Source organism: Cydia pomonella, chromosome 2 (genome assembly GCF_033807575.1).
Source record: "Cydia pomonella isolate Wapato2018A chromosome 2, ilCydPomo1, whole genome shotgun sequence".
Lineage (NCBI taxonomy): Eukaryota > Metazoa > Arthropoda > Insecta > Lepidoptera > Tortricidae > Cydia > Cydia pomonella.
In genome coordinates, this window is record NC_084704.1 from 6841625 (window position 1) to 6861455 (window position 19831).

The 19831-nt window shown below is 34.4% G+C and overlaps 1 protein-coding gene across 5 annotated transcripts; it reads right to left on the minus strand.

Moving 5' to 3' along the window:
- Nucleotides 1-6515: 6515 nt before the first annotated feature.
- LOC133532520 (odorant receptor Or2-like) lies at nt 6516-19247 on the minus strand. 5 transcript variants are annotated; one of them, XM_061871265.1, is made up of 9 exons: nt 15650-15777; nt 14958-15057; nt 14241-14345; nt 11230-11385; nt 9543-9757; nt 9352-9451; nt 7965-8069; nt 7563-7718; nt 6517-7287 (listed from the first exon to the last, which is right to left on the minus strand). In XM_061871265.1, coding segments are annotated over exons 1-9 (993 nt in total). In that variant the 5' UTR covers nt 15652-15777; the 3' UTR covers nt 6517-7233. The 5 variants fall into 5 exon arrangements, with proteins under 5 accessions (XP_061727241.1, XP_061727249.1, XP_061727257.1 ...); XM_061871243.1 differs by having other exon boundaries at nt 6519-7287; nt 15243-19247; XM_061871273.1 differs by lacking the exon at nt 15650-15777 and having other exon boundaries at nt 6518-7287; nt 14958-15149.
- Nucleotides 19248-19831: the final 584 nt, after the last annotated feature.

Consider the following 19831-nt stretch of genomic DNA (forward strand, 5'->3'; position numbering starts at 1 on the left):
GTGTGATGAAAAGAAGATTAATAACCTAAAAAGCTCTTTTAGGGAAGAATTAAAAAAGTAATTTATGTGAATACACAACCATACTGAATGAAAAGAAACACGTCTATATACCGGACTTTGAAACTATTGATTTAGAGCAGAGTATAATTAATCTGCCATTTATAAAGATGAAATGAACAAGTACAAGACTAATGAGTTGGTACAAGTTAATGCCGACAAAATCCCTTAATTTTTTTAAATAAGGGATTCATTGTATAGGTCTCGCAAGCAAGCTATGGGATCAAGCAACATTGCAAGGACATACAAGTGCCGGAAAACTTGTCCGAAGACTTTTTGTGTTGCCATACAAGCAGAATTCTCATATTTATAAGTCCGCAATGCAAAGATTATCTGAGAAATGTCCATACATTTTTTGGTGACGGAACTTTAAAATCGTTCCTCAACCTTACGCTCAACTCTATACAATTCATGGGGATATCGGAAGTGATGAAGACTACGCAAAAGTAGTGCCATTCAAATATGCTTTATTGGAAAACAGAACTCAAAGTACGTACGAATTATTGTTTAATTCAATAAAAATGAATATACCAGAGTTTCAGCCGCAACATATGAAAATGGACTTTGAGATCGGTGCGATTAATGCCTGCAGAGCAATATTTGAATCGGCTATAGTAAGTGGCTGTTACTTCCATTTTGTTGGAACATATGTAAACTACATGTATCATAGACATACACGTATTTACTGGTTTTTTACTATAGAAACGCTTGTATACTTTGACTGTTGTCATCCACGGAAAATTATACACACTTTTTATCTAAATCAAGTGGTTTTTCTCTATTACATTTTTTGAAAGCTCTATGGAGAAAAACCGATGAATTAGAGATTTCACACACACGTGAAGGTGCTGCATTTGTGGCTAAATGTGTTGCGATTGCTCACTTACCAAATACAAAAATTCTGGAAGGTTGGTACTGTGTGTCAGCAAAACCACCAACTTTGAATAATATGGATGATTTCATTGAATATTGGTTTATCATAAAAAATCTCGATCTGCTTTCTTGTTACGGGCAAAGACACGGGACGAATAATGTGGTCGAAGGTTGGCGCAGCCACCTTAACAAGGAGGTCAGCAGAAATTTTAGTGTGTATTATTCGATTTCTGTTTTCAAAGATGAAGCAATGAATGCTAAGTTTAAAATATTGCAGTCGGAAATGATTATTAAAATTTATCGCAAACGAGCCAAAAAATTTACAGATTTGGATCAAAACATCCAAAATATTATTTATTTATTTAAACTTTATTGCACACGTAAAGAAAAATGTACAAATGGCGAACTTAATGCCAAAAGGCATTCTCTACCAGTCAACCATCGGGTCAAACAGAGACATTTGTGTATGTTGTCAATGCTTATTTGCAATCTAAACTTATTATCGCTCAATGTATTCCAAAATTATCTTGCTTAAAATATTAGATAACTAATGCCTCTCTGAGCTGTCGACCTCGCGTTAAGACTCATAAGATTAAAACATGTAAAATTGACAAAAAAAAAACGACTTGCTTTTTCAAGTAAGCAAGTAGTAGTAAGTACTTTAGTAAGTAAGCGTACTCACAGTGGTCTTAAAGCCATCGATGCTAATGGAACTTAAAACCTTTATGTCCACTTTCACAATTTAGGACATTATAATATAATGACATTAAGTAATGGATTGAAAATACTAATTGCAGCCAGTAATGCGACCATGAACATCACTTAGTTTACCAAGAAAATTTAATGTTGTCAATGTAATCTGGATGAGCCTAGGGAGAGGGGGCACCAAGATCTAGAAATGCTTAGGGCATCAAAATATCTTAATCCGGCACTGTACTTAACTGATAATTTGTGTAACCTTCCAAAGGTTGAAATTCACTTAAGTATCTCATAAAAATTTTATAACCTGTTTGATACATATTTATAGGAGGTAAGACTGATAAATTGAGGTTGATGGCTATACACCTTAGTATAAAAATCAAGAGATGGGTCTCCATTAAGTAATATATTTTCTCTTCGAAACATACATTTAGATCAAATTTATATGGATCCTTATACCTTTAAACGAGCAATTCTTGTATATATATATATATATATATTTCTGTGATCTCGGAAACGGCTCTGACGATTTCGCTGAAATTTGGTATATAGGGGTTTTTGGGGGTATACAATCTATCTAGATTAATCTTATGTTTGGGTAAACGCGTGTTTTCGAGTTTTCATGCGTTTTTCTTTCGACGCAGAATATGGTCGCTAATTTCGTGTTGCCGGCCACTGTCCGTCTGGTCCAGCGGGTTAAGACGCGGACTGCTAAACGAGTGTTACGGGTTCGAATCTCGCCCGGTGACTAACTTTTGTTTTTTTTTATATGTTCAAGTTTATATATAATTTTTTAATTTTTATTGTTTTAGACAAGTTTAATTTAGTAAAAAAAATGACCTATGTAATAAGAGAAATTGACAATAGATGGCGTTACTCTGTGACAAGTGCTGTAAGGTTAAAATCGATTGTAAATAATAATAATTGTCAGTTCATATTTTACTTTTTAAGTTTATGTAGATTATCACCTATACACCACCATATTACAATAAATAGTTATAACCGAGCAAAGCTCGGTCGCCCAGGTACCTACTTTAAATATAAATAAGCAAAATAGATATTTTGTGACAATCTCACACAAATCGGCCTAGTCACCCTAGTGAGGTCAATAAAGCGTAAGGCGTAAGGGGTGTTGCAGGTGCTATACGTCGATAAATAAGTATACACCGTGTTTTTATTGAATTCCGTTAACTCCGGGGTATGGGTAAGTACGTTTAAGGAATCTAAATGGTAAAGTTAATTAAAAGTAAATATTTTTTTTATTTTTATAAAAAGTAATTAAATGTTGCATATAGCATTGTTGTAACACGGGCATTACATTTAATTAAAATAAACAATTGAAAACTTTGACATATCAATATCATTTCGAACATCAATCGTCCGAGATAATATTATTTACGTTTAGTAGCCTCGTAATCTGAGATTATGAAGGGTCAAACAATGTCAAATAGGGGAAATTACGCAAAACTCTGCGTAGGGTGCACATCTAGCACAAACTGTAAACAAACCGCCTTGATACATCAATTATTCTTAACAAATAATTTGTGAAAGAAAACTTGACAAAAAACTGTTTTAGGCATGGTATATATAAGTTAACCTTATGGAATACGATCTGTGCTAGTGCTGCCTCCGGCGACAGAACAGTATTACTCCCTATTGACAGCAACAAAACGCCAACTCACATGTATTCCACATCACGTATTTGCGGTCGAATTTAACAGTGTGACGATTCAAATACATAATGCTGCAAGCGACCAAAAATTAATTCAGTTTAAATATATAAACCGTAAAACAAACAGCATACGTCGAACAAGAACGTGGCCTACTCGTGTTTGTTAATACTGAATATGTCATAAGCCATTTTACCACTGAATAACGTTGCGAATAGGATAAATCCAGCCCAATCCAGTTAGGACGGGATCAAGCGAGAATTCCAGATAAGATTGTGATTTTGCGACTTATCTCTGATGCAATTAAGATGGCCGTTTATGTGATAAGGTCAGATTTTTATGGACTCGTCTTAGATTACGTTTTTGTTTCTTTCCATCGACTACGATTTTCTAATCAAAGTAGGTATTGATTTATATTACTCGAAATAAAATATAGCCTTGTAATGTGATTGCAGTAGTAGATAATTTGGCAGCGATATTGACAGCCCTGGCAGTGCAAGTGTTATTTTAAACATCAAACTTCTATGAAATTATGACGTTTACCTAACACTTGCACAGGCTGGGCTATCAAAATCGCTGCCAACTTATCTTGGTCTGACTCTACTTGACGAAGGCTGCCAACCTAAGTAATAATATATTCAATATTTATTATAATTGAAAAATTATTTTTATTTTAAATAGTGTTGATTAATTCATTTAAGTAATTTCAAATAATAATGTTTTATTAAAGAGTGTTTTTAAAATTGCTTGGTATGTTAGCTTATTGACACAGTTCGGGTTATGTTTTAAAATCATATTGCGAAAAGCAAGTTTACTAAGAGCTCATGCCTCGCCCGACAATATACACTTAGGTTTCACTTTGATATTAATTAGGTTGCTTACTGCGGGTTAATTATTTTCATAATTAAACGAAATTAATATGCGAGTCGTGACTTTTGTTTATGTACTTAATGTTTCTAGGTTTTAGTTGTGTCTATCCTTAGCATTCTGTACAGATTCATATCATCCATATAGTGTCATATATAATGTGCCATAAGTTTCACAGGGTACCTAAAAATATTTTGATACCTGTTGAATATCGAAAAAACAGAAGACATGTGTTGTCTTTGAACTCATTATTGCAAAAAAAAAAAAAAATTATGTATACATATTTAACATTATGACATTGAAAAGTTTGGGGGATTTAACAACTGGAGATGCCTTGTCTGTAATTTTCTGTACAAAACAGTCTGCCGATTTTTTCGGGGGAGGAGCACATTAAATGAGCACCTCCCCTGCAATGTATTTGAGTATTTGTACGTACGTACAAACAGCCATGTCAGGTAAACGTTATACATATAATAATCTAGCCTTTACACGTCCCACTGCTGGGCACTGGCCTCCTCTCATGCGCGAGAGGGCTTGGGCTATAGTCCCCATGCTAACCCACTGCGTATTTGGGAGTTCACGTAACCTCGTAGCAGTTAAAGTGGCCAAATAGTTCGGTACACCATACTAAATATATGGTGTACCGAACTATTTGGCTACTTTGGTTGCTACAAAGTATTTGACGCTGACTGTACGAGCCAGGATTTGAAGCCGCGACCTCCAGATTGAAAGTCGGACCTCATATCCACTCGACCACCACCGCTTAAACGTTAGTCCATACAATACATATAGCCATTGGCCGAGGTTTTCGACAGAGGGGTAAGCTCTTAAAGGTTACTTCAGTTGTTAAATCCTTCAAGTTGAAATCGATGACATCTAAAAAGGTGCGATATTGATAAATTCATGTTTTTCTAGTATAAAATGATATATAAAAGATATATTTATGTTGAGCTACAATTAATTTAGCTCTCTGTGTTTCCCGTTTTATGTGTCGACACAAAAAAAAACAAAGATCAATTTTATTTGACATATAAGAAGCACATTATAAGTGTCACGTTTAACGTGTCTGCAGGGCGGATCTTTCCCTTCGTTAAGTAGATGATGTCTAAAATATAATTTTATTTTCCCTTCATTATCTAGCATTCGCGCCGGCGATAATTTCGTTCGCGCTCTACTTGAAACAAGATTAATTTTGTCGAGAGCACGCAGTTATTAAGAATATTAACTCACATACAAATTGAGTTTGACTTAATCATAAATATTCAATTACGGTCTAGCGGTGTTCATTACCCTTTTGACTACTAATATGTATATGTAATAAATGATTTACTAGAAACTTAAATATCACACGATTTCTAGATCTTCAAAGTTGAAATAAATTAATTTACGAGTATACTTTTCTTGCAAGTTCGTTGTTATGAGCGAAAAGCTGTTTTATGAATTATTTTATGGTTTTATTTCATCTTGTATTTTAATCAATGTTTAAGTCAAAATAAATAAAGGTGCCTAAATTATATTTTGTTTGTTACCTGTCATTTGAAGTTCTTCAACTTTCTTTTGCAACCAATATTAGGCTAGAACTATGCAGAGATATTGCACCATCAGACCCACAGATTTAGGATTAACTAGATACCGCCAGTACAGTCAGCATCAAAAGTAGCGGATGAAACAACGCGCCAAAAGTATCTGATATTCCGGATAACTTTTCCAAATATATATAAATTTCTAAAATTCGCGCTCAAAAGTATATCTTTTACAGTCTTAGTTGTTCTATATTAAAGAAATCACGTTTTGTTAAGCCGCTACAGAATGGTAGATACTTATGAAACGTTATTTGATCCGCTACTTTTGATGCTGACTGTACAAGACTTGCGCGTGTTTTTAAGTAGTAAAGTGCACTACTTCTCGCTCAGTGGTGCTCATGACATCCCAAGTGTCAGACGTTTATTGCCACGCCACAAAATGCCTCATTGTAGCATTAACTCTGCGAATACGACGAGAGTGGTTAGTCGTGTAAAAGGTGACATTTCTTGTCATAAGTAATTTTGGTATTAAATAATCGCCTTATTTAATTTAAAATCATTTATTTTCAATTTGTAATGATGTCGTGACGTTTTCACCAAGATAGTCAAAGGATAGGTAGTGTCTTTACGAAGTACGCCATCCATTACGGCTTATATTTGATGCATCACTAAAGGCATTTTATTTGTAGGTCGTAATGGACAGCGAACAAACGATACTTTCGTACATCGTTTAGTTGCATGGTGGGAGAGATTTTCTCATAATATTCTGTCGATTTTAAGCCATTAGTGTTGTACACTGCGATGTTTCATGCAGTATCACTGTGCAATTCGATTTATAATAAATTTTGGTGACGGTTTCGTGTTACGAAGATCTTTATGAGGTTTAAGCTTAAGTATAAAGTGAGAGATATATATTATATAATATTCATAGCTTCGATTTTTCATTAAAAACCCAATGTGCATTTAAATGAACTAAAAATACGATGTCGGAATTCAATTCATTGTATTTATTTTTATTCACTAATACCCGGAAAAAAAATCCTGATTGAGTTCTTCATCAAAAAAATGTTAGAAAGTGCGTGAGCAGTTACGACTTCAAAATATTATGGCTCATATATTGCACACACTGGGCGTTTAGCTGATCTTGCGTTTTTTTTCTTGGGCGGCACGAGGATCTTCTTCTTCTCCCCATCCTTACCCCCTGCTGGGGTGTAGGGGCTCGAACCATTTTCTTCCACTCACTCCGGTCCTGGGCTGCGACGGAAACATGGTCGCCCTAAATTTACTTGACGCCGTTCAGTGGAGCAAGAGTTGGGTGTATTGGGGATGGGGTGGGAGGAGGTTACCCAAGCAGCCCAGGACCGACACGAAAATAATTGCAATAGCTTTTTTAAGTTTTTAAAGGGAAGGTAAATGATTGAATAAAGATTAAGTTACTTGTGTCACAATTTTATTTTTTACTCTACTATTATTTGTTCTTTCTATTTCTATTTCTCATTATATTTCTACTATTTTACTCTTTTCATCTACGGTGCTTTATGAATCTAACCTTCATTGTTGCTCAACAATGTGTAGTAACTGTATGATCCTTTGAGAATCTAAAATCAATATAATACCATGTTAATTAATAAAATACGAAATGTAGAAAATATTAAGCAGTTCCATATTCACATCCACATGAGAAGTATAGGTAGTTAAAATATAATAAATATAGTTCCGTTCACATTTCTTAATTAAAAATAACGAAGGAGCACAAGTTAGCTACAACACTTCATGGCTCAATCATTCATTCATTGTACTATTGGTTAAACTGTTTGCGATATTTCTCTTGCTCTCCTCATTACACAATTTACTAAATTAGTAAGTCTCATACCGCAACAAAAGTAGCAACAGTGAGATTTGTGAAAGGTCCAGCTTCAAATATGATGGTTTTCCGCAGCTGCCCGCCCAGCAGCACAACGCAGCGACGCAAGCCGACCCCACATTGCCACCATTCGCTCTCATATATTCCTCTATCTACGCTTTCGCTCTGAAAAACAATCGGGATAACTTTTACTTACACCGACATCACAAATTTTCTTACGACTATATCATTTAATCATATTTTATCTTGTAGCAGTAACTCAAGTGATGATAAAAAAGCAAAAGATATTTCGAGTATTCAAGATCAAAATAAGTAAGCAACTTAACCGAATATTTTGCAAACATGATAAGCGAGGTATACGTATAGCAAATATTTTAGCTACGCGACCGCCTACAACGGATGAAGTCTCACCATAAAATACACTTCGTTGCTATGCCAGCAATATAAAAATAGTTGCGCGATGAGTGCTGCCAGGTATTCTGCTACCCACATTCGCTGCATAGTTGTCGTCCCCTCCTGCAAACAGTGGTCGCAATTTTATAACAGGCGCGATATTTAAAGGCATTTTTTTCCCCATAGTATACATACACAATTAATAGCTACATTATCAAAAAACTAAGTCTAAATTAGCCTGAGGCATTGTTCCCAGGACACTGGCCGCGTTCCCTCTCTGCACAGTGAGGCTAAGTTTTTGTGCGAAAAAAGCGCCAGCTCGTAGGTCGCCAGATACCCAGACCAGTTTAGTGGAAATTTCTTTTACTAGTTTCTTGGTGTCGGACGACCAAGGACCGAAAGTTTCAATCGCAAGTGCCGCAAATACATAATTACTTTTTAAAAATGCATATTTGCGACACTTGGCAATTTGGGCGTCGTCTGCTGCCGTCCCGGCTTCCTGGCAGAGCGCCGGACATGAGATGGGGCCAGCGTATCAACGCATGTTACATCCCACGCCAGGGGCCGCCCCAGGAACCAAGGTACGAGCGAGCAGCCGTCGGGCCTTTTGCCATCTGCCGCTGATAAACCAAACTAGGCATTTTGTAAAATACTTGTACACATACATACACAGTTTTAAAAACGACCGACCAATAAGATTCGAAACTGTAAAGTTATTAATTTTTCACGTTATTTCGCCTTGAGTAGAGCTTGATTTAAATCTTCATAAACCACCTACCCAACACCATACCACCTATCTACAAAACTCCCTTACGCTTCCAATTTCACTAAATTAATATCCTATAAACTATTATCCGAACATGGGAAACTATTCGTAAACTGAAACTGCACCGCAGTTTCATTCGTGGTTTAATCCTATTTTTAAATTATCTTTCTTCCGCTACTCCTATTTTGTAACAGATCGTGCTCGTTGAACATCCAAATGTATTTTACGGAAAATAATACTATTCTTCTTTTAGTGCAACTTCAATATTGTTTACAATAAGTACTTAGTAATTAAAAATATTGTTTGAGTTAACGACGATGTGGAATTGAGGAGAGTAAATTAATTCTGATCACTTCGGAGAATGCGCGAAAATTCAAACGAAACCTTAAAGTCCTTAGAACGTAAATATTAATCACATCTACATCACGATATAAATTAATATTTAACAAAGTTATATTTAATATTAATTTCCAATTAGGGAGTTAAATAGCTTGTTAAAGGAAATATGCGAATATTTTTACGAAACATTTATACAATTTACGTTTTTTTCGGCAGTGTTTTTCTTACATTCGTCAAAATAATTTAACCACATAATATAACATTATGTTATTTAATAGCCTGAGGTAGGTAGGTACTTACTTTTGTCAAGAGAGTAGCACTGGCGCAAATCATAAGTGAACAAATGACGACGTATAAAAACATCACAGGCGATAGCAGGGAATTCAAGATTTTTGAGTACCTAGAAAAATAGACATACTTAGTTTAAAATCTAACTTAAGGACACAAAGTATAAAATAATAATATTATTAAAAGAAAATGCAAAATGTTACTTAATCAATGACAGATGATGCTTGTGACATTGTTTTATTCTTTCCATCGCTTCTGAATAACTGACAAGTTTACCGTCTTCACTGAACAATTTCTTACTATTTGCTACCAAGATCTCAAGCTGTCCACAGAAAAATGACATTAGAGCCACCGTGTTAACATCGTAACTCGCAACGATCCCACTTCCATAGAAACAAATGGCAGAATGTTCCACTATCTGAAACCAGTAACCAAAACCCCTTGTTTTATCAAAAGGTACCCAAGAGCTCACCATTTCCGGGAAAGGAATAGTTCCATTCAACATTAGTTCGCGAAGCTCCGAAGATGACAAAAAAACTCCTAAAGGCGCAAATATCACCATTAACCCCGTAGCTACAACGAGACCCCAATAAAAACAAGTTACGTTTCTGGAGTACTTCGTATAACGTTCAATAATTGTGCAAGTCGTCTTGTCTTTTTTCTCTAATTGGCTTCTTTCCAATGTTGATACAAACTGAACAACATCTTGCCAATATGTCTGCCAAACAACAAATGTGCTTGCTTTCACGATGCAAATCGAGCTGAGCATTGTGACAGAGAGATTCCTCAAGGCTAATTCCAGGTCTGCCTTGATAAACCAAAGTTCGACGTATTGGGTGACTACAAATAGTATAGCAGCAACATGAATCAAATTGTAAATGATACGTCTCGGGCCACTGTTTGGTTGCCACATGCCCCATCTCTGAAGACCCCAGAGCGTGGGCCCGAGCAACGGATGATTTGGGTCTTCCAATCTGGCCACATATTTATTTAACATTTCTCTCACGTCTTGCCGTGTGATGTAGTTGAACGTTTTTTTCGGATTGACTTCAATTTGCTTAGGGAATAGAAATAATTCGTATTCATCAAATTTTCTTTACGATTTCTTAACACTTCACAAATCATACGACTTTGCTTAGAAAAGTATTAATAATAGTATGTTGTTTCACCATCATGAAACGTGACCCGAATTTAAAATTACCTTTACTCAGGTTTGTTTTTAAACAAGTCAATGTTGTCAAAATACGTACATATATTATGTAACGGCAAAACCAAAAATGTACAACCAACAAAATCTATTTACATGTTTTTTGTAGTGATTTCAACCTATCATTTACTTAACTTAGAGGGACGGGCACATGTCATTTAAAATGATACATTGCGTCACCTTTGGAAAACAAATACGAAGCATATTTTATACAAACGTGTAATTTTTCTGGTCTCTTTATGTCAATTTGTCGCAAATATTTTTTCCAATGATTGATATCAAATATATAATTATCAAAGTACTGCCTTATTTCTCTGTTACGAGATATTAAAACGAAAGAAAAAATATTTTATCATTTTAGGATTTTCGACGAGCGATATCGATAATGGAAGATGAAAAGAAATTACGAAAAGAGGGTGATGAGATTGTGTTTTATTTTCTTTTCACAAATGGAAGTAATGTGAGTACACAAACGTAAATGTAATATATCGCTGCAGTTATTCTTGCATTTGCGTAAGAAGCGTGAAAAAACTGTAAGAGCCCTTAATTACCTGAAAAAAAAAATGGTTATGCAAAATGTATTTTTTTATATTTGGTCTATAAGTATTAGTTTGTTAAGTAATTCTTTTAAATGATTTTTTTAAATAGTAATATATTATTTCATCAAAGTATTTAATACGTACATCAATGAAGGTAGGTACGCAGAGTGTGGTAAAGGGCCCGGCGCTAAAAACGATATTGTGCGTGAGTTTCCCGCCAAGCATTGCCAGCTGCTTGCGTACGTGTGTATCTCCTTTCCACCACTCGCTATCATACACGCCGCCATCCACATGTTGACACTGTTGAAAGCAAAAATGATATATAAAATCTAACTTAAAATCACACTCTTCTTACCTATTATTTATCTTGTTTTTAATTAGTTCTTATATTTAAGTTTCTTTAAAATTCTTGTTATTTATCAATTAAATATAATGTTTTATATCCATTACAATGAAAATATTTTTGTGTGGGTAAAGTACTTCATTTTGGCCACTTTTTCAATTCATTTTTATTTATCATTCCTCGCCATAACAAGAGGATTCCCTGTAGATAAGTCCGGAACCGTAACCCTCCGCGCCCTGGATTTTGCATTATTCATCCCGTATTTTATTTTATGTTTCTGTATTATTTTGGCAGCTCAGTCACAATTAAAATTTAAAATTTTATTTTTGTAGCAAGAAATAATTAGAAACTCATCATATACCTACATTTGACATACGTTAGTACGCGACATGATAAAATATTATAAAAAAGATATGTATCTTGCAGTATGCAAAATGTGATATCAATTTGATATTACAATTAGTTTACCGTTATCACACACGTATCGTGCCGTGCAACAATACATTGCACAATTTTTATAATTGTATAAACCCAAATACGCCCGCAGTAATGTGTTTTAAAAGTGACCATCGATTTTAGGCCTACTTAAAACTGATCGCGTATACAATTCATGTTATTTTGTAAAATAAATATGTATTTTGTTACACAGAATAGACAAATTTTGTAATAGTAAATACAAAATAAAAAGAAATGTATTGTTCTTGCTCATAATCAATTGAGATTTTAGTTGATGTATGGAGGTAACCAAGGTATTGAACTTCAAGATTTTGATACTTAGAAAATTGTGAACAACAAAGCCTTAGATTGAACTTTTATATTACGATGAACGCTTTTTGTCTATTGCAAGAAGGACATAGACGGATAATGGAGAAACAGATAGAATGTATTGAAGTATATACCTAAGCTTTAATACTTTTAGATTACATTTTTTACATTACAGTATTTCGTTAGAGGGAGGTTATTAAAGTGACAATGATGTGCCCGCTGCCAAATATAATGCCCATTATTTATATGAGTGTTGTATTTATATTGAGTCATTTGTATTTAAAAATATTTATTACCACTTTTGAGTCTTTTTGTTATGAAAATTCTTTTGTGTCTTAAACGGTATAAGTCGGTTTACTAGCACTGCTGTACAAGACTGCTGTGTAAATGTGCAATATTATAATCAAGTGCGGAAATATTTATTAAATTATTTATTATTTGCTGCGAGATGTACTCAAAATCAACAGTCTACTAGTCTCCTTTATTGAAGTTGTCAGAATCTTTAGAAAGTATTCAATGAAGTTACATTTCCATATAAAACATAAATGTCGCTTAGCAAAATTGATGATCTCCTTTATGAAAAATTTCAATCTTGATAGTTAAGGTTTGACTACAACTTATAAAAACATTTTAAAATTAAACGAGATGTAGCAACTAGCATTGACAATTTGACAAGCGAGAACTTAAGTCATACTGAAAGTTTCTATAGTCTCACTCCTCTTCATAACTATTTTTAACAATGCGTAGAAAAAGTTTTTTTTTTAACGATAGAATCACCTTTAAAAATACACTTTTTATATGAAAATTTGGGTCCTCGGTGGTTTTGTATGGCGTGATATTGTGGGGTATCTATTTACAGTCATGTTTTCTGATATACAATTACGAGTAGGTATGTGTGCATTATTGAGCACACAGCTGCGATTTTAGTTTAAAGAGTCGCTATTGTTAGTATATCGTTATTTAACCAAGGGATGAAAGGCAATCATTTCTGTTGAGGTAGCGTCGCGCCATTAGACCGAGGTAGCGGGGTGCCTTTCATCCGAGAGACACGCTACTTTTCATTTCGAATACGAGGAAAGTAAAATACATGTGCATTAAAAAAACACGGCTAAGTAACTAAGTATTAAGTAAGTAGTAGTAGTAAGTAAGTAGCTTCAGTAATGTTTCTTCAGGGTACTTTTAATTAACAAATATAGGTAAATATATCGTTATTTATGGAATGCGGAGTTAATTATCACAATGGAAATTGTACAATAAATCAAATTGAAACCCAAATTTCTAACGAATATCGTAAAAAAAAAACGTACTTATAAAATACAGTGCTCTAGAGCAGAAACGTATCATTTTCTGCACACTTTTAAGAACAATAACGACCCACTTTCAAAGCATGAGTTCTCTCGATTATCATCCGTTAGACTAAAATGAAAGCAAATAATATAAAACCTCCTACAAAGCGTCGAATGAGAACTGGGCTTGATTAAAAGATTATATTTTGACCCTGGTATAAACATGTTATCGAATAGAATAGAATAGAATAGAATAGTTTATTCATTATAAAAACACAATATAAATTTGCACTTCAAACTTATACGTATTTTAAATAATTATCGTCAAACATTATAATTATGCACATATTTACATTGAATATTACAAAAAAATTTACATCATTTCATTTGATTTATATTGTTTTTATTTTATTATTTCAACGTTAAATTCAGAGTAGTCATTAGTGAGGTATTCTTTAACGCTATACAGTGTGCGAGATAATAGCAGCATTTTCAGGCGTTTGCGGAAAGAAATCCACTGAGAGCACATTGAAACTATAAAATTCTGGCATGAAAAATTAAATTGCCAGCATTACTAAAATACACATCACACTCAAATAAATTGTATCCCAAAAAATTGTTCAGGAAATTTTCAACAAATAAACCGTTTCTTTCATTCTATATATCGTCTCTGAAGTTGCCCATTATACAAACTTTCGATATAGCCCTCGTATAAAATAATATACAAAAAGCGATACTTTCTAAAATATTATACACATCACCTCCACAACCACTTCATTGCTATGCCAGCAGTACAAGAAGAGCTGGGACACGAGAGCCGTAGTGTATTGGAGCACCCAGACTTTTTGTGCTGCCGTCGCTTCTTCCTGAATCCAAAAACATGCAAGTTTATATTATTATAGGCACATTTATTCAAAGATCTTGAGATTTTTGTAAAAATGTTCAGATTTGGTCGTATGTAAAGACAAATTTGTATCCTTAGTTGCTAAAAGTTACCAGCACACCAGCACGTGCAGATGCAGCTATTTCATTCCTTAAATATCCCTTTATCCATAAAACTAAGCAATAGTTGGGTATTTGTGCAATAAGAGAGGAAGGTTGGTTTTTCTTGCGAGTGTTGATTTTGAGTCTAGTCAGACTAAAAAACACGAGATGTAAAAAAAGTTTTGCTCTCGTGTGACACACACAACTTTTAACGTCAGTAGTGAGAACAAAATTCAACATAAAGTAAATTTATTTACTTTAATTTATGAATGAAAGGCATCATCATTATGACGAAAGCTTCTAGAAATATTCCTGTATTCATGGCCTAGAGTGACGAAAGTAGGCTTGTTCGAGCTGCTGAGGTGAAAACATTTGTTTAAATTTCTAACAAATACAAATGTCAAAATAATAGAGAAGGGGACAAATGATTATCAACCGGACATATTATTAGATTTGCCAGACATTAGTTTGTATGTTTTGATGTATTTACTCACCGAAGTAAACTGGATGACGCTGCAGCAAATCATGCCGGAGCAAACAAGAACATACAGGAACATAACCGGTGATAACAAAGAGTTGAACAACGAGCTATGCCTGAAATGCAGCACAGATTCATTTTATGCCACCTGTTTTTGAATTTTCTAGAAAAATTCCCCTCCATTTTAGAGTAGTTATTTTTTTTTGTCAACTCTAATTATTTTGTACTTATTTTTTTGTCATGCTCTAGAGTCTTACTTAAGTATCAACGTGTTCAAACATATACTTCTAACATAAAGTACCTCATGATAAAATTATGATGCCTGTGACATTCTTTAATCCTGCCCAATATTATTTCTTGATTAACTAATTCATATTCATCAAAAATGTGTTTGCATTTTTCCCTTAACATTCCCAGTTGGCCTCTGATGAATACCATAACAGCCACTGCATTTGAATCATAAAGCGCAATGACTCCCCCTCCATGGATATTAATTAGTATGTGAATGAAGATTGCTAGAGAATAGCCGGGCATTGTTGTTTTATCAAATGGAAACCACGAGCTGAAAATTTGTGGCAATGGCTCCGTCCCATTACTTATCTGTTCACGGTATTCTGAACTTGTAGCATATTTTAGAAACGGCGCCGAAACCATAGTTATGTTAGTAGAAACAACAACATTCCAATACAAATACGTCACAATTCTTACATAATTTGTATACTTTTGCTTCAATTCTATACATGCATCATTCAAGCTATCGGATTGCGAGATTTCTTCGGCTGAAATACCTTCTACCAATTTTTTCCAATCCGATTGCCACATAACGTAAGACACGGCTTTAAAAATGCAAACCATTCCCAATGCGGTCAATGAAAGGTTATGTAATGCTTCCAAATAATCATGCCTTATGATCCAAAGTTCTATTAGTTGACTAATTACAAACAAAAAAGCGCAAAAGTGTATGACATTATAACATGTATTGCGAAATTTGCTTCCACTTTGCCACAGGCCGTAAACATAAAGGCCTTTCAAATTTGGACCTAATAAAGGGTGTTTCGGATCCTCGAGTCTTTTAGCTAATGAAATTATTTTCTGGACAGACACCATTGTTCCTTCCTTACTGAATAATACTTTGACGCAAATGCGAATTAAGCTTGCGAAAAATTGCGTTTTATACCATTTTGGGTTGTTATGAGGAGTGTAGTGTTAATAGAAAAGTTAAATATTTTAAAATGCACAAATTCGTTAAGACCGACTCGAACTACAAGCTACTGTGGTTCAAACTGGTGTATCTATTCCGCTGATCATTTATATTAGTTTGATCGACAACATAAATAACATACAAAGACGTAGGTTATTTATTAGGTACCAATTAAACCTACTCCTAAAAATATTTTGTAGTTACGTTATAGGTATTACTGCAAATCTAGGTAAAGCACGTGACAAAGTACCTAAATACTGAATCTATCCAAGTACTTATATTGATATTATTGATTTTAAATGCGATAAATCTTGATATTTACGATCTGAATAACCATAAAGAAAATCGATGTCCACCTCCTCGCCCTATATTTCTACTCGAATTCGTAAATATTCAATTTTTAAAGTTAAATTGTGTTGTGTGTAACCCTAACTGCCTTGCAAATTAACCGCCTTGCATTTCACACGAAAAGCACTTAAGGGGAGTTGTTTGAGAGGTTAATGAGTCATTAAAAATGCATGATACAAGGTCCGGCAGGGACGTTTAAGGAAAGTTGAAAAGGTAGGAATTACTTTTTTATTGAGAGACTTTAGGAACTGAGAATAGCGTACGCCACAGAAAGCTAGTAAAATGGATAGGTATATTTTATTTTCTTTGTAATATAATGCTACAGAAATACTACATTATATTTTTGATACGACCACATAATCAAAGGGTAGTTAGTTAAGCCTTTAATGAACACACTTTCATAGGTTTTATAAAAAATGGACGACTTTCATTTTTTCATATAAAATAATACAGCCAGCAATATATCACTACTATGTGCTAGGTTAAAACGTCGCATTAATGACGCGACATCACAACTGTCACAAGTGATCACGATGTACGAAATACATTGCTGCCCGAAAAAAATAATATGCGGTTGTGGTTAAGAGTAAATTAAAAATTTCCTTCAGAATCATTTCATACTACTAAAACCTACATCTCGTTTTAAGTTTGTGGTTATATCAAAAATACACGCGGTATAGGTACGACTACCCAATAATCGTAATGTTAAAGAATAGATAAAGAAAGAATAAAGGCTATTCAATATACCTGGACGGCCTAGTCCAGGTATATTGAATAGCCTTAATCTGAAAGATACACAGTGCGGATAGAAAAGTTTCTAACAAGGTTATTAACTCCTCATAAAACTCAATTTATGTGCCGCCGAGCTATTTAAGGGGCCTTATCAGGTTCTTGTTTTTTATTTTAGTTTAAGTGTTAGTTCCTTGTCATGTATTTACGAACAATTGTTTTATTTCTTTTAATCTCAATTTGAACTTGAGTTTCGTTTATAATGGAAAGGGCTGAATACTTCGAGTAATAGAAATATATGCTTCTTCCAAACCAGATGTCTTGAATTTTAATGTTAGAGTTTCAGCTCAAAGCCATGGAATGCGAGTCACGGGAGAGGAGGACGAGAAGAAACAAAAGCTGGTACTATTTAAATTTCTCAGAAGTTGGTTAATGTGTTCACGTCATCAGGCCTCATCCCTGGCTTTTTCAACTAATTATGCAAGCAAAATATTACATGCCAAGTAAGTTAATTCATTTTCGTTTTACGATACAATAAGGATAAATCAGTTATATAATGCTTGGTATGTTTTCCTGTGCAACGCAATTTACCTGAACAAAGTAAAGTTTCTCTTTAAGTAAATTATCATTCGTATGCCTCGCAAGGACGAGAAAAGTCAGTCGAAGGTGCCTTTATTGGTGATTTTGCGAACTTGACATGGGTTCGGCAAATTGCCTGTTAAAACTTTGTTAAGAGATAATGGAACGCCTGCTTTCGACTTTCCTGATACTGTTATCATTCTGTTGAGAACTTGTGAGGGCGTGATTTTGTAAACAATATAACGCACATAGTCTGTAAACTGGAAAAAGATCAGGGAATTATTTGTCTGCTTTTCAAAAAAATTAGGTTGTTAAGCGGTTAATTTTACTGTGGCATTCATGTCAAAATTGAACTTACGACCTGAAGAATAATTTTGATAGACTGTGCCGTTAATGATATCTACGACATTCATAGAAGTAACTGAAACCAAGTTGGCTGGACAACGGAAACCGATTAAATAAATCCTCTACATAATATAATAAACACAACAACTGAAACGGAAGGCTGGTGTTGACATGCAGTGCCGCTGTCCCACACGAATTAATTAAGGGATGTAGGCGCGACACAATGACCGCACGTGCCCAAAATGTGTGCTATCTAAAGTAAATTTGGAACCCTAGCTTAAAAAGTAGGTACGAGTATGTTTTATAGGTTTAAGACTAAAAATAAAGAGTATGGGTTTCTTCAAAAAAGGAGTGTTCAGGTTTTTAAAGGGTCGAAAACGCGCATGTAATCTCTGGTGTTGCATGCGTCCACAGGCTACGATGACTGCTTACCATCAGGCGGGCCGTATGCTTGTTTGCCACCGACGTGGTATTAAAAAACGAGCAGGTAGGGTCTAAAAACATTTTTTTACCATTTTAATAACAAAACTTCCATGAGTATCAGACATATTAATTGAATTGAAAAAAAAAAACAATTTAAGTGCCCTGTTTTTATAATTAACGTTTTGTATGCTCCTGTCAAAAATGTTGCCATTAATATAGCAATATATGGAGAATATCTGCTCCCAAGCATACCAAAGATTAATAGTTTTTAATCATTTCTGTTGGCCAAATAATTTTATATTAAACACCAATACTTTAAGTGATATTAAATGCATTTTGAATTGAATTTGTAATGAATATTACGAGTAATTATAATAAGTAATGAAATATTCACGAGAAAAAATACTGGTACCTACCCGTAAGTAAAACACATTGCTGATTTTCAAACATTACAGACCATTTTTGATAAAATACATTACTTTTAATTTGTACATATTTATGGAATACGCCTGACCCAATTCTTCCTTAGATATAGTACATGTCCAGCACCACCCTGATGTGGATCTATCAACGTGCATGAAACAAAATGATTGAGAGATCCACCAATTGACTTATTTTTATAGTGATATTTTATTCTTCTATCTCTTCTTCCTCGCTAGGAAAGGCCCATGAGCCGTCTCCATAAACCGGGTGAAACGCTTCTCCCGGTTTATTGAGACGGCTCATGGGAGCCGGGGTCTGCTTAGCAACTAAAAGCGACTGCCATCTGACCTTTCAACCCAGGAAACTATGCCTTATTGGGATTAGTCCGGTAGTCCGGTTTTCTCACAATGCTTTCCTTCACCGAAAAGCGACTGGTAAAGTGGTAAATATCAAAAGATATATCGTAGATTACTACTTGTGAGTTCCTGTAATTGGCTTTCTGTATTAATCTTCTTGTACTATTGTAAGTTTAAAGCTGTTGGTTCTCCTTAACATAAATAAATAAATAAATAAGCTTCGAAAAATTCATTGATACGAGCCGGGGTTTGAACCCGCAACCTCCGGATTGAAATTAAAAGTCGCACAGTCATACCGCTAGGTTACCAACGCATTTGATATGAATAATTCCCATATTACCCTGAATAGTCTCTGAGCCTTACTAACTTAACATCCCCTTATTTTCCAACCATTTACTTTACATTATTACTTAAAACAGCTCAGTCTCTAAAGTTATGTATTTTATTTAAAATGTAATGTTGAATAAAATACCTAAGAAACCAATA

Excerpts from the sequence above, each read along its gene's own strand:
- LOC133532520 (XM_061871243.1), bottom strand. The coding sequence starts at position 16,048 with ATGGTGTCTGTCCAGAAAATAATTTCATTAGCTAAAAGACTCGAGGAT. Across the intron at positions 14,346-14,957 it reads GCGTCATCCAGTTTACTTCG|GAAGAAGCGACGGCAGCACA; the intron begins GTGAGTAAATAC and ends TTTTGGATTCAG. Across the intron at positions 9,452-9,542 it reads CATCATCTGTCATTGATTAA|GTACTCAAAAATCTTGAATT; the intron begins GTAACATTTTGC and ends CTATTTTTCTAG.